At 50.6% G+C, this 15,816-nt stretch overlaps 1 protein-coding gene across 1 annotated transcript; it reads right to left on the bottom strand.

The window, feature by feature from the left end:
- Positions 1 to 2,547: 2,547 nt before the first annotated feature.
- LOC119939366 (Rab interacting lysosomal protein) lies at positions 2,548 to 14,194 on the bottom strand. Its single transcript, XM_038759356.1, has 8 exons — positions 14,008 to 14,194; positions 12,096 to 12,221; positions 10,581 to 10,687; positions 9,731 to 10,453; positions 6,748 to 6,905; positions 5,541 to 5,663; positions 4,083 to 4,166; positions 2,548 to 3,551 (listed from the first exon to the last, which is right to left on the bottom strand). The coding sequence occupies exons 1-8, from the start codon at positions 14,192 to 14,194 to the stop codon at positions 3,383 to 3,385; spliced, it is 1,677 nt and encodes a 558-aa protein (XP_038615284.1). The 3' UTR covers positions 2,548 to 3,382.
- Between the last annotated feature and the right edge of the window lie 1,622 nt (positions 14,195 to 15,816).

The raw sequence follows: 15,816 nt of genomic DNA on the forward strand, positions 1-15,816 counted from the left end.
GACTGCTTTAACCTAACACCTCCCTCCCCACCTCCTAAAAGCCCATCTCCCAGTTCATCCATTCAATCGTATTTATTGAACACTTACTGTGTGCAGAGCACTCTACTAAGCGCTTGCTTAGTACGATATAAGACTGAACAGTGACAGTAACGTTCCCTGTCCCCAAGGAGTTTACGGTCTGGAGGCTGTAAACCAAAGTCTCCCCAGATGAATCCCACCTGGTTCCCGGCATCCCAAGGATTGAGGCTCAGAAGCAGCTAGGTTCCCCTTTCAAGGGCAATTTTCCCAAAAGGTTCTTGATCTCTGAAATGGGTGGTATTTAATAGTAAGTAATTGGGAAGTATTGTATATATGTTTGTACATATTTATTACTCTATTTATTTTATATATTTTACTTGTACATATCTATTCTATTTATTTTATTTTGTTAGTATGTTTGGTTTTGTTCTCTGTCTCCCCCTTTTAGACTGTGAGCCCACTGTTGGGTAGGGACTGTCTCTATATGTTGCCAATTTGTACTTCCCAAGCGCTTAGTACAGTGCTCTGCACACAGTAAGCGCTCAATAAATACAATTGATGATGATGATGATAATAGCTCCCTTTGTTTGCAACCGTCCCTTGTTCTCTGGGTCTGCACTCTTTACTTAATCTGACTGTGATTCAGTTGTTCATTTATCTCTCCCACACTTCAGCCCCTAGGCAGCATTTAATAAATATTAAAATAAATCATCAATCAAGGGGAGCTTGAGGACTGAGGGGGTCACATGGCCCTCCCTCACCCCCCCCCAAAATCCCCCAGCCAAGACTGCAGTCACGACCCCCCAACTTCAGACTTCCTTCTCGATCCTAGACGTCCACCTCAGACACCATCCTCTGTAGTATTTACTGAGCTCTTCCTATTCTGAGCACTGTACTAAGCACATAGGAGGGGACGAGAGAGATAATAAAGATCCCTGCCCTCAAAGAGCTTACAGTCAGTTACATTATTTGTGTTGGGATTCTTTTTTGTTTATGTTTTATACCTGTCACTCATGCTTTTTTAGCTATTTATATATACGCATGGCTAACGTTGCACTCACAGTGGACAAAAAATAATGTCTTAAACCAACTTTAGTCATTGTAAGACCCTGAGCCATTGCTGGGTCAGACCAGTAACCCAGCCAGCTCAACACCATGGCAACAGATGCTGGGAGAATCTATATGATAGTTATCCTCTTTGGTATCCATCTTAACATTCAGGGATATATCATCCACTAATTTATTAGTGACCTCTTACCCGAAAGTGTATCCAAATTCCTTTTAAACCTATTTTCAGCCAGAACAACTTACTGGAAAAAAATTTCATGTGCTCTCCTGCCACTGTGTGAAGAAGTGTTTTCTTTGGTTTGTTTTCAACCTGCCACCCTCAAGCTTCAGGCTTGCGTGGTGTTGTGGGATTAGAGGAACGGTCAGCCAGTCAATCGTGATTTATTGAGTGCTAACTGTGGGCAGAGCGCTTGGGAGAGTACGATATAACAACAGACACATTCCCTGCCCACAACAAGCTTACAGTCTAGAGAGGGAGACGGACATTAATATAAATAAAATTACAGATATGTACTTCAGTGTTGTGGGGCTGGGAGGGGGGGATGAATAAAAGGAGAAAGTCAAGGTGATGAAGAATGGAGATGGAGAAGAGGAAAATAGGGCTTAGATTGGGAAGGCCTCTTGGAGGAGCTGTGCCTTCAAGAAGGCTATGAAGGGTGGGAGAGTAATTGTCTGTCGGATATGAAGAGGGAGGGCGTTCCGGGCCAGAGGCAGGATGTGGGCGAGAGGTCGGCGGCAAGATCGAGGTAGAGTGAGAAGGTTGCATTAAAGGAGTGAAGTGTGTGGGCTGGGTTGTGGTAAGAGAGTAGCTAGGTGAGGTAGGAGGGGGCAATGTGATTGAATGCTTTGAAGCCAACGGTAAAGAGTTTCTGATGCGGAAGTGGCTGGGCAGCCACTGGGGATTCTTGAGGAGCGAGGAAAAGTGGCCTGAACGTTTCTGGAGAAAAATGATCCGGGTGGCAGAGTGAAGTATAGACGGTAATTTTGTACTGGGTATGACATCCATAATAATTCTAATGAAGACGGTATTTGTGTTTGCTATGTGCCGAGTACTGTTCTAAGCACTGGGGCCTTTTCAAGAGGAACAGATCAGACGCAGTCCCTGTTCCACTTAGAAAGTGATCCCTGTGTGGAAGAGAGAACAGAGCAGCATGACCTAGTAGAAAGAGGAGGAAAAAAGGAAAGGAAAAAAGCTGGAACTCAGAGGACCTGGGTTCTAATCTTCCCTCCACCACATACCTGTTGTGTCACCTTAGGCATGTCACTTTACTTCTCTGCGCCTCGGTTCCCTCATCTGCCAAACGGGGTTTCAATAATACCTATTCTCCTTCCTACTTAGACCGTGAGCCCTATGCGAAACCTGATTATCTTGTATCTACCCCAGTGCTTACTGCAATACTTGGGCAGTTATACCTCGATTCAGTTTAAGATTCCATCCGTTACCAATATCCTGCTCCATTCTAGAGTAAGTCTTTGCAGTGTCAATGTCTCAGGTGCTGGAACTGAAACCTTTAATGAAGTAAAGAGTGATTACCGGCCAAAAGAAGTCCCCTACAGGTCGGTGACTGTGGATCCTGCGATGTTGAAGTCTCGCTGTGAAGGAGGTCCCGGCCTCTCTCCCCTGCCAGCCCCAGCCAGCTGAACTCGTAATGTTTCTTGGGCCTTAATCTGTCAGCAAACCGCTGGGGCAAACTCGGGGTGCACTAGTGTAGAGCCCCAAGAGAGTGCCCGTCCCAGCCCTCCGTTGCCAGGGTGCTGGGACCCAGTGTGAGAAACCGGGCACCCCACCTCCAAAGTGACCAGAAACAGCACATCACCCTTGGGAATTTTTAATCTCCCTTCATGCGGTAGCACAGCAGGCTGGGCAGAGAACTGGGTTTAGGGCCAAAATGGTCACAAACGGCCAGCAGCTCCATCCCTCCCTGCGGCCGCATAGTACATCTGTGACGCTTCGTCTTTACGCCAGAAGCCTTGCGGGCAGGGTCCGGTTCTTGTCCTCCCTCCATCCCGAGCCCGGCCCTTGGGGGCTCGGGGCCGGCTGTCGACTGGCTCCCTGAGCCGGGTCCCCGGGGGGCTTAGACGGGCCGGCTCCTCGGCCCGCTGACCTCCATCCAGATGGGAGGCTGAGGCTGCCCCGAAGTCCTTTGTCTCCCCCCTCCAAGGACGAGACTGGTCCTGAGGAGGGGCTTGGAGCCGAGGCTGGGGTCAGGAAACGCTGCCCTGGTAGCAGAGGGAAGGCCTCTGGAGAGCACAGGGGTCTTTCCCTCCATGAGAGTTGGGGCAGGCCGGCCTGGGCTCAGGGGGTGGGTAGGGAACCGGGGGCCCGGTCGGGGCTCGGGGAGGTGGCAGAGGGCTCAGGAGGTGATGGCGGCACCTTGTCTTCCTGGGGGGGCTTAACCACGACACCCTCAGCTGGGCACTCTGATGAGGACGACTCTGTGCTGCCGCGATACCACAGGCTAAAGCTGCACAGAGAGTCAGAGAGGAGAGAGATGGGAAGTGGCAGGGGGAGGGGAGGAGAAGCAAGGGGAAGGAAGAAGAGGAAGAGGGTGATTCAGAGGAGGGATGGGATAAAGCTTGTTGTGGGCGGGGAATGTGTCTATTGTTATATTGTACTCTCCCAAACTTAGTACAGTGCTTTGCACACAGTATGTGCTCAATAAATAAAACTGAATGAATGAATGTGCAAAGGAAAGTTGGTGGGGAGGGAAGTGAAAGGGCTGAGAGGAGGGGCGAGAGGAGAGCGCTGGGTCATGGGGCTGAGGAACAGGGAGAAGAAGAAAATAGTGAAGAAGGGCATAAGGGAGAGAGCAAAAGGACAGATCGAGGGGGTGGGAGACGGAGGAAGGGCGGCTAGAGAGGGGCAAGTTCTCGAGGGCAGAGTGAGACCAAGTGGGAGAACTCAGAAGGGATGGGCTCTGGGGAAGAGGGGGACACTGACCCATCAGACAACCCTCTCTCCCTTGCCCACCCTTGACCCTTCCACCCCAACATACAAGCTTCGGATTCTGGATTCGGGGGGCCCTGGACCCCCCTCACTCTCGCTGGGTGGCGGCAGCCAGACCCCATCGTCGTCGTCACTAAGGTAGAGAAAGAGTGGGGGTGAGAATCTGAACCCAGAAGCCCCCCAAGCCCCGCCCGGAGAGCTGCATGGGGCAACGTTTAGGGGAGGGGGGAACTGTACTCATTCATAGTTGGGAAAGTCCCGGTTCAGCCCCGTCCCCATCCTGGGAGAAAGCTGGGTTTTGCCCTCACAGCCCCACGGGGCGACTCCAGTAGGGTCAGAGGGCAGCGAGGATAATCGAGGCCAGCCGGGGGATGGCAGAGGGGCAAGGGACAATATGAACTAGCAATAAGGAGAAGATGAACAGAAGTAAAGAGCAACAACAACAACAAAAGCCAAGTATCTCCAATGACTCTGTACTTTTAGGACACTGAGATTCCAAGATCCCGGGCAAGCCTGGGTATCCCCCCCGAGGCAGCCTTGTCCCTCCTGCCTAGGCCCCCTCATCCAGCCCTCACCCACTGGGAGCCTCAGGATGCTTCTCCCAAGCTAGGTGGAATCCAGAGTATCCCTGCCCAGGTTCATTCATTCATTCAATCATATTTAGTGAGCACTTACTGTGTGCAGAGCACTGTACTAAGCGCTTGGGAAGTACAAGTTGGCAACATATAGAGACTGTCCTTACCCAACAACAGGTTCACAGTCTAGAAGGGGGAGACAGACAACAAAACATGTGGACAGGTGTCAAGTCGTCAGAATAAACAGAATTAAAGTTAAATTCATTCATTCATTCATTCAATCGTATATTTTGAGCACTTACTGTGTGCAGAGCTCTGTACTAGGCGTTTGGGAAGTACAAGTTGGCAACATATAGAGACAGTCCCTACCCAACAGCGGGCTCACAGTCTAGAAGGGGGAGACAGACAACAAAACAAAACATGCTAACAAAATAAAATAAATAAATAATAAAATAATAAAATAAATAAATAAAAAAATAGAATAGTAAATATGTGCAAGTCAAATAAATAGAGTAATAAATCTGTACAAACATATATACAGGTGCTGTGGGGAGGGGAAGGAGGTAGGGTGGGGGGGGATGGGGAGGAGGAGAGGAAAAAGGGGGTCAGTCTGGGAAGGCCTCTTGGAGGAGGTGAGCTCTCCGTAGGGCTTTGAAGGTCCTCTGGCAGAGCAAGAAAACCCAGCAGGAGGAGAGACACCAGCAGCAGCAGCATCACAGAAGGTGGCACCCGAGCCTGGTGCAGGTAGCACGGAGGGCAACCGTGGCACCTGAGCCTAGCCCGGAGGGCAGCCAGGGACCCATCATCCAGCCCACTGTTGGGTAGGGACCGTCTCTATATGTTGCCAACTTGTACTTCCCAAGCGCTTAGTACAGTGCTATGCAAAAAGTAAGCGCTCAATAAATATGTTTGGTTGATTGATTGATCCCCACCTGCTTCCCGGCTCCTCCACGGTCCCCAGCATCTTGGCCTTGATTTTCCTCCGTTGCTTCTTCACGGCCAGCTTCATGGCTTCCAGGAGTAGCCCTGGGATGGCGGGACTAGCCAACAGCTCTCTGCAGGGCACCGACAGCACAGTCTGAGGGGGGTGGGCGGCGGCAGAAAGGGAGGGAGTCGGGGCAGTGGGAGAGGAGGGGCAGAGACTAGCAACTGGCCTCCTTTCCTAGTACTTTGGGCTTCAGAAGCAATCATTTTATTTATTTGTATCGATGTCTGTCTCCCCCCTCCCTAGACCGAGCTCGTTGTGGGCGGGGAATGTCACTGTTTATTGTTGTATTGTACTTTTCCAAGCACTTAGTGCAGTGCTCTGCACACAGTAAGTGCTTAATAAATACAACAATGAACGAATAATGCTAGTAACGAAAGCAACAACTATAATAACAGTATTTGCTAAGTGCTTGTTGAGAAGGAGCATGGCCTACGGGGAGACCATGGGCCTGGGAGTTGGAAGGACCTGGGTTCTAAACCCGGCTCCACCACTTGTCTGACCTGTTCTCTGACCTTGGGCAAATCACTTCTATCTGCCTCAGTGATCTCATCTGTAAAATGGGAATTAAGGCTGTGGGACACGGACTGTGTCCAATCTTATTAGCTCGTATCTACCCCAGGGCCTGGCATATAGTAAGCACTTAAACGCCATAAAAAGTCCAGTTCGAAGTGCTGGGATAAATGTAAGATAATCAGGATGGATACACTGCCTGTCCCGCACAGTGTTCACAGTCTAAGGGGGAGCGACAACATTCAACTGTAGCTATTGAGCACTTACTCTCATTCATTCATTCAGTCATATTTATTGAGCGCTTACTGTGTGCAGAGCACTGTACTAAGCACTTGGGCAAGTCGGCAACATAGAGAGACGGTCCCTACCCAACAACGGGCTCACAGTCTGAGCACCTGGGAGAGACATTCCCAGCCCACATCAACAGGTATGGAATCACTGACTCCCCATTTTTACAGGTGAGGAAACTGATGCCCAGAGCAACAAAGTGACTTGCCTAAAGTTTCACAGGAGGTAAATGGCAGAGCCAGGAATAGACGTGGGGCCTACTAACCCCCAAGCCAGGGCTCTTTCCACCGGGTATGTGGCTTCGGTGGCGAGACCCCCATGTGGTGCCCGTTGCCAGGCCTCAATTTCCTCACCGCTGGTAATAATCCAGTTCCTCCCGCAGCAGGAAGACGTTGGCTTTGAGCTCGTTGCGTTCCTGCAGGACCCGCTGCAGCTCCTCCCGGGTGAATACGCCTCGCTCCTCTGCTCCGCCTTGGGCAGGGGGCTCTGTGCCCACCACCCCTGAACAGGTCTGGAGGGGGCAAGAGGGGAGAGGGAGAAGGCGTATGGGAAGAACGCCCCGAGTCGGGCCCCGCTACCTCATACACCTGTCACTTCATTTCTCTGTGTCTCAGTTACTTCATCTGTAAAATAGGGATTGAGATCGTGAGTCCCACATGGGACGGGGACTGTGTCAGACCCGATGTGCTTGTATCTGCCCCAACACTCAGTACGATGCCTGGCGCGTAATAAGTGCTTAACAAATACCCCATTATTATTATTACTGTCATTATTATTCTCTGCTCAGGGAGGGACTAGTTCCACCTCAGTGGGAGGGTTACACTCGGATAATAATAATAATGACGATGGCATTTATTAAGTGCTTACTATGTGCACTGTTCTAAGCCCTGGGGAGGTTACAAGGTGATCAAGTTGTCCCGTGGGGGGCTCACAGTCTTAATCCCCATTTTACAGGTGAGGTAACTGAGGTGCGGGGAAATGAAGTGACTTGCCCAAAGTCACACAGCTGACAATTGGCAGAGCCGGGGTTTGAACTCATGACCTCTGACTCCAAAGCCCGTGCTCTCTTTCCACTGAGCCATGCTGCTTTTCAGGGTCGGGGGCCGGTGGGAAATGAGGGCCGAGACCCCCGATCTTAAGGTGGTGGGGGCTGGTGGGAGGGAAAGGGAAGGCCCAGAAGTGTACAGGCCGCTTCTGCAAGTGTCATCTTGCAGCTTCCCTGCTCTCCCCCTCCACTTAATAATAATAATGATGGTATTTGTTAAGCGCTTACTATGTGCAAAGCACCGTTCTAAGCGCTGGGGAGTTTACAAGGTGATCAGGTTGTCCCATGGGGGGCTCACAGTTTAAATCCCCATTTTACAGATGAGGTAACTGAGGCACAGAGAAGTTAAGTGACTTGCCCAAAGTCACACAGCTGACAGTTGGCGGAGCTGGGATTTGAACCCATGACCTCTGACTCCAAAGCCCATGTTCTTTCCATTGAGCCATGCTGCTTCCCACTTCACTTCCCACTTCCCTTCTCTGTGCCTCAGTGACCTCATCTGTAAAATGGGGATTAAGATTGTGAGCCCCACATGGGACAACCTGATCACCTTATACCTACCCCAGCGCTTAGAATAATAATAATAATGATGGCATTTGTTAAGCGCTTACTGTGTGCAGAGCACTGTTCTAAGCGCTGGGGGGGATACAAGGTGATCAAGTTGTCCCACGTGGGGCTCACAGTCTTAATCCCCATTTGACAGATGAGGGAACTGAGGCTCAGAGAAGCTAAGTGACTTGCCCAAGGTCACACAACAGACATGTGGCGGAGTCGGGATTCGAACCCATGACCTTTGACTCCCAAGCCCGGGCTCTTTCCACTGAACCACGCTGCTTCTAGAACAGTGCTCGGCACATAGTAAGCACTTAAATACCATTATTATTAAATTATTATTATTAAATACCATCATTAGCATAGCTCAATGGAAAGAGCACGGGCTTTGGAGTCAGAGGTCATGGGTTAGAATCCAGGCTCCGCCCCTTGTCAGCTGTGTGACTTTGGGCAAGCCACTTAACCTCTCTGTGCCTCAGTTCCCTCATCTGTCAAATGGGGATTAAGGCTGTGAGCCCCTGTGGGACAACCTGATTGCCTTGTAACCTCCCCAGTGCTTAGAACAGTGCTTTTTCTAATGTCAAATGTCAAATAAATACGATTGAATGAATGAATGAATGCTTTGCACATAGTAAGCACTTAATAAATGCTATCATCATTATTACTACTATTATTAATTCCTGCACCCGCAGCCCCCTGCCTGCACTTCCCCTCCCGGGATGCTCCTCTCCATTTCCAGGGGACCCAGTTGGAAAACCCCGCTGGGTTCGGGGCAGCGTGGCTCAGTGGAAAGAGCCCGGGCTTTGGAGCCAGAAGTCATGAGTTCAAACCCTGGCTCTGCCAATTGTCAACTGTGTGACTTTGGGCAAGTCACTTCACTTCTCTGTGCCTCAGTTACCTCATCTGTAAAATGGGGATTAAGGCTGTGAGCCCCCAGTGGGGCAACCTGATCACCTTGTAACCACCCCAGCCCTTAGAACAGTGCTTTGGACCCTGACTCGCTCCCTTTGTTCATTCCCCCCCCCCCCAGCCCCCCAGCACTTACATATATATCCGTAATTTATTTATTTTAATGTCCATCTCCCAGCCGCCTGGACTGTGAGCTCGTGGACAGGATGTGTTTGTTTATTGTTGTATTGTGCTGCTCCAAGTGCTTAGTACAGTGCGCTGCACACAGTAAATGCTCTATAAAAGCATTTATACTCTGCACACAGTAAGAGCTCAATAAATACGATTGATTGATTATACTACTTAACTTGGGGCTTACAGTCTAGGTAGGAGGGAGAACAGGTATCCAGTCCTCATTTTATAGTTCAGGAAACTGAGGCACAGAGAAGTTAATAATAATAATTATGGTGTTTGTTCAGCTCTATGTGCCAAGGACTGTCCTAAACTCTCCTGGCAAGCTAATCAGGTTTTCACGCTTGGGACTCACAGGTTAACATATGTATATATGTTTGTACGTATTTATTACTCTATTTTATTTGTACATATTTATTCTATTTATTTTATTTTGTGACTATGTTTGGTTTTGTTCTCTGTCTCCCCCTTCAAGACTGTGAGCCCACTGTTGGGTAGGGACTGTCTCTATGTGTTGCCAACTTGTACTTCCCAAGCGCTTAGTCCAGTGCTCTGCACACAGTAAGCGCTCAATAAATAAATACGATTGAATGAATAGTAAGCACTTAATAAATGCCATTATTATTATTATTATTATTATTATTATTATTATTACTTACTTCCTGGGTCCGGGTCGCCTGGGTCCACGGGATCCCCGGAGTCGGGGCCGCCGCTCCCAGCTCCGCCTGCTCCGCCCGCTGGAGGGCGCTGCGCGGCTGGGCCTCCTGCACCGCCCACTCCGCCCGCTGGAGGGCGCTGCGCGGCTGGGCCTCCTGCACCGCCCCCTGCTCCGCCCGCTGGAGGGCGCTGCGCGGCTGGGCCTCCTGCACCGCCCCCTGCTCCGCCCGCTGGAGGGCGCTGCGCGGCTGGGCCTCCTGCACCTCCCCCAGCTCCGCCCGCTGGAGGGCGCTGCGCGACTGGGCCTCCTGCCCCGCCTGCTCCTCCCGCTGGAGGGCGCTGCGCGGCTGGGCCTCCTGCCCCGCCTGCTCCGCCCGCTGGAGGGCGCTGCGCGGCTGGGCCTCCTGCCCCGCCTGCTCCGCCCGCTGGAGGGCGCTGCGCGGCTGGGCCTCCTGCACCTCCCCCAGCTCGGCCCGCTGGAGGGCGCTGCGCGACTGGGCCTCCTGCCCCGCCTGCTCCTCCCGCTGGAGGGCGCTGCGCGGCTGGGCCTCCTGCCCCTCCTGCTCCGCCCGCTGGAGGGCGCTGCGCGGCTGGGCCTCCCGCACCGCCCCCAGCTCCGCCTGCTCCGCCCGCTGGAGGGCGCTGCGCAGCTGGGCCTGCACCGCCGCCAGCTTGGCCCGCAGTTCTCCGTTCACCCGCAAGAGGCGCTGCAGCTGCTCCTGCAACTGGACGGGGAGCGGGGCTTGCGGGCTGTGCGAAGCGTGCGGTCCTCCGGCCCGTCCCGGAGGTCCTCGGCTTCCCCCGCCCGCCCTTCTTCCGCCCTTCTTCCGCCCTTCCTTCCGCCCGCCTCACCGCCTCGGCCTCCCGGCTCTGCCGCTGCAGGTCCCGGCTCTGCGCTCTGAGCTCGTCCCGCTGGCGGTCCGTCACTTCCTTCATCCGCCGCAAGAGGGCCCTCTCCTCTGGGGGCCGCCGAGCAAAGCGCGGCGCGGAGCGGAGCGGAAGAGGAAAGGGCGGGAAGGGCGTCCAAGGCAAGTTTTGGTTTTGTTCTCTGTCTCCCCCTTTTAGCCTGTGAGCCCACTGTTGGGTAGGGACTGTCTCTAGATGTCTCTATATGTATATGTATATATATATATATATATATATATATATATTTTATATACATACACACATATATATAATGTGTGTATATATACATATATTATATATATATTATATGTATATTATATATACACACATATATGTGTGTATATACTATATATACTATATATATATATTTTATATATATACACGCATATATATAATGTGTATATATACATATATATTATATATATTATATGTATATTATATATACACACATATAATGTGTGTGTATATATATACTATATATACACACATATATAATGTGTGTGTATATATACATATATATATATCATCATCATCATCAATCGTATTTATTGAGCGCTTACTATGTGCAGAGCACTGTACTAAGCGCTTGGGAAGCACAAATTGGCCACATCTAGAGACAGTCCCTACCCAACAGTGGGCTCGCAGTCTAAAAGGGGGAGACAGAGAACAAAACCAAACATACTAATATATATATATATATATATATTTTTTTTTTTTCCTTCTCTTCTTCCCCGCTTCAGCTGCAGAGATTTATCCCAGTGGGAAAACTCCACCGTTTCCGAACGATTCTGAGCCCGCTGTTGGGTAGGGACCGTCTCTAGATGTTGCCAACGTGTCCTTCCCAAGCGCTTAGTGCAGTGCTCTGCACACAGTAAGCGCTCAATAAATACGATTGAATGAATGAATGAATATATATAGCATTATATATATTATATACACATATACATATATAGCACATACATATATATACACACATATATATAATGTGTGTATATATATACATGTATATATTATATATATATATTTTATATATATATATATTTTTTCTTCTCGTCTTCCCCGCTTCAGCTGCAGAGATTTATCCCAGTGGGAAAACCCCACCGTTTCCAAACGATTCTGAGCCCGCTGTTGGGTAGGGACTGTCTCTATATGTTGCCAACGTGTCCTTCCCAAGCGCTTAGTCCAGTGCTCTGCGCACAGCAAGCGCTCAATAAATACGATTGAATGAATGTTGCCAACTTGTCCTTCCCAAGCGCTTAGTCCAGTGCTCTGCGCACAGTAAGCGCTCAGTAAATACGATTGAATGAATGTTGCCAACTTGTCCTTCCCAAGCGCTTAGTCCAGTGCTCTGCGCACAGTAAGCGCTCAATAAATACGATTGATTGATTGATTGATTGATCCCCGGGCCCCTTGCCTTGCCCCACGCCGCCCCCCTCCCGGCTCCCCTTGGCCCGCACTGACCTTCCGCGCCGTCCCGCAGCCGGCCGCGCAGCGCTTCGTTCTCCTCGCGCAGCCGCCCGAGTTGGGCCCGCAGCGCGGACACCTGGCAGGGGGGAGGAGGACGAGAAGCTCCTGAGAGCTCCCCTCCTCCAGGAGGCCTTCCCACACTCAGCCCCCTCCTTCCACTCCCCCCTCCATCCCCCCGTCTTACCTCCTTCCCTTCCCCACAGCACCTGTATACGTGTTTGTATGGATTTATTACTCTATTCTATTTGTTTTATTTTGTTAATACGTTTGGTTTTGTTCCCTGTCTCCCCCTTCTAGACTGTGAGCCCGCTGTTGGGTAGGGACCGTCTCTCTATGTTGCCAACTTGGACTTCCCAAGCCTTAGTACAGTGCTCTGCACACAGTAAGCGCTCAATAAATACGATTGATTGATTCTATTCTATTTATTTTATTTTGTTAGTGTGTTTGGTTTTGTTCTCTGTCTCCCCCTTTTAGACTGTGAGCCTACAGTTGGGTAGGGACCGTCTCTCTATGTTGCCAACTTGGACTTCCCAAGCCTTAGTACAGTGCTCTGCACACAGTAAGCGCTCAATAAATACGATTGATTGATTCTATTCTATTCATTTTATTTTGTTAGTATGTTTGGTTTTGTTCCCTGTCCCCCCCCCTTCTAGACTGTGAGCCCGCTGTTGGTTAGGGACCGTCTCTAGATGTTGCCAACTTGGACTTCCCAAGCCTTAGTATTTATTTATTTATACACATTTATTTATTATACACATCATACACATTATTATACACATTTATTTATTTATTACACATATTTATTACTCTATTTTACTTGTACATATCTATTCTAGTTATTTTATTTTGTTAATATGTTTGGCTTTGTTCCCTGTCCCCCCCCTTCTAGACTGTGAGCCCGCTGTTGGGTAGGGACTGTCTCTCTATGTTGCCAACTTGTACTTCCCAAGCCTTAGTATTTATTTATTTATACACATTTATTTATTATACACATCATACACATTATTATACACATTTATTTATTTATTACACATATTTATTACTCTATTTATTTTACTTGTACATATCTATTCTAGTTATTTTATTTTGTTAATATGTTTGGCTTTGTTCCCTGCCCCCCCCTTCTAGACTGTGAGCCCGCTGTTGGGTAGGGACCGTCTCTAGATGTTGCCAACTTGTCCTTCCCAAGCCTTAGACCAGTGCTCTGCACACAGTAAGTGCTCAATAAATAAGATTGATTGATTGATTACTGGGTTCGGGGCAGCGTGGCTCAGTGGAAAGAGCAGGGGCTTTGGAGCCAGAGGTCACGAGTTCAAACGCCGGCTCCGCCAGTTGTCAACTGTGTGACTTTGGGCAAGTCACTTAATCAATCAATCAATCAATCATATTTATTGAGCGCTTACTGTGTGCAGAGCACTGGACTAAGCGCTTGGGAAGTCCAAGTTGGCAACATATAGAGACGGTCCCTACCCAGCAGTGGGCTCACAGTCTAAAACTTCTCTGTGCCTCAGTTCCCTCACCTGTAAAATGGGGATTAAGGCTGTGAGCCCCCAATGGGACAACCTGATCACCTTGGAACCTCCCCAGCGCTTGGAGCAGTGCTTTGCACATAGTAAGCGCTTAATAAGTGCCATTATTATTATAATTATTGATTGAAGGGCCACTGCTGGGTAGGGACTGTCTCTATCTGTTGCCAATTTGTACTTCCCAAGCGCTTAGTACAGTGCTCTGCACACAGTAAGCGCTCAATAAATACGATTGATGATGATGATTGAAGGGGCGTCGGCAGAAGGAGGGAGGGGTCGGGGCAGGGGACCCTCAGGCAGGGGACACTCACCACTGATGCCTCCGGCCCCTGGGGCCCCCCCGGTGCAGGTGTCTCCGGTCCCGTTGTCTGTCCCGGTGCGTGTGGAGGCCTCCTCCAGCAGCTGTAGGGCCAGAACCAGGTGCGGGCCCAGTCCCGCCACCGCCTCCGGACCGAACCGCCGAGCCAGTGCCTGCAGCTCGGTGCCCAGGGCCCCGGACAGGCGGTACACCACCTCCGGGACCCCGGGGACCCCAGGGACCCCCGACACCCCGGACCCCGCCTCCATGGGCAACAGGCCCGGAGCCCCGGGAAGCCTTGGGCTCCCCGGGCCGCGGCCAGTCCTGCCGGCCGCACTATAAATAAGGACTTGGCCTCCGGTCCGTGCCCTCAGCCCAGTGGGCAGTGGGCCAGCCTCGCCCCGGCCCCGGCCCTGCCTCCTTCACGCCTCCAATCCGGCCGGGCCCTGGCCAGGGTGGAGCTGGGGACAAGGCCGCACAAGCCGGGGGCTGGGCACGCACCGGGGCCCAAAGAGGAAGAAGTGTTGAAGCTCTCAATGCGTGCAAAAAGTAGCTGAAAGAACCCCCAACACCCTGTTGGAACTCGGGGTGTGAGGAGTTACCTCCAGTACCTACCTACCCCTGGGGCGAGTTTGCAGGGAGGGGGAAGACTCAGTAGTCCATCTCCCCCTGGGCGGAAAAAGCAGTTCCCTCCAATGATCATTCATTCATTCAATCGTATTTATTGAGCGCTTACTGTGTGCGGAGCACTGGACCAAGCGCTTGGGAAGTCCAAGTTGGCAACATAGAGAGACGGTCCCTGCCCGACAGCGGGCTCACAGTCTAGAAGGGGGAGACAGACAACCAAACAAAACAAGTGGACAGGTGTCAAGTCGTCACAACAAAAAGAATTAAAGCTAAGTGCACGTCATTAACAAAATAAATAGAATAGTAAATGTGTACAAAAGTAATAAATCTGTACAAGCATATATACGGGTGCTGTGGGGAGGGATATTATGGTATTTATTAAGCACATACTTGGAGGCCTTTCCAGACTGAGCCCCCTCCTTCCTCTCCCCCTCCTCACCCCCACCACCTTACCTCCTTCCCCTCCCTACAGCACCTGTATATATGTATATGTTTGCATGTATTTATTACTCTATTCATTTTATTTGTACTTATTCTATTTTGTTTTGTTAATGTGTTTTGTTTTGTTGTCGGTCTCCCCCTTCTAGAGTGTGAGCCCGCTGTTGGGTAGGGACCGTCTCTATATGTTGCCAACTTGTACTTCCCAAGCGCTTAGTACAGTGCTCTGCACACAGTAAGTGCTCAATAAATACGATTGAATGAATGAATGAACATACTATGTGCCTGACACTATACTACTCGCACTCCCTTGGTGACCTCATTCGCTCCCACGGCTTCAACTATCATCTCTACGCTGATGACACCCAGATCTCCATCTCTGCCCCTGCTCTCTCCCCCTCCCTCCAGGCTCGCATCTCCTCCTGCCTTCAGGACATCTCCATCTGGATGTCCGCCCGCCACCTAAAGCTCAACATGTCGAAGACTGAGCTCCTTGTCTTCCCTCCCAAACCCTGTCCTCTCCCTGACTTTCCCATCTCTGTTGACGGCACTACCATCCTTCCCGTCTCACAAGCCCGCAAACTTGGTGTCATCCTCGACTCCGCTCTCTCGTTCACCCCTCACATCCAAGCCGTCACCAAAACCTGCCAGTCTCAGCTCCACAACATTGCCAAGATCCGCCCTTTCCTCTCCATCCCAACCGCTACCCTGCTCATTGAAGCTCTCATCCTATCCCGTCTGGACTACTGCACCAGCCTTCTCTCTGACCCCCATCCTCGTGTCTCTCTCCACTTCAATCTCTACTTCATGCTGCTGCCCGGATTAT

The sequence above is a fragment of the Tachyglossus aculeatus genome, chromosome 17, assembly GCF_015852505.1.
Source record: "Tachyglossus aculeatus isolate mTacAcu1 chromosome 17, mTacAcu1.pri, whole genome shotgun sequence".
NCBI classification, from domain to species: Eukaryota; Metazoa; Chordata; class Mammalia; order Monotremata; family Tachyglossidae; genus Tachyglossus; species Tachyglossus aculeatus.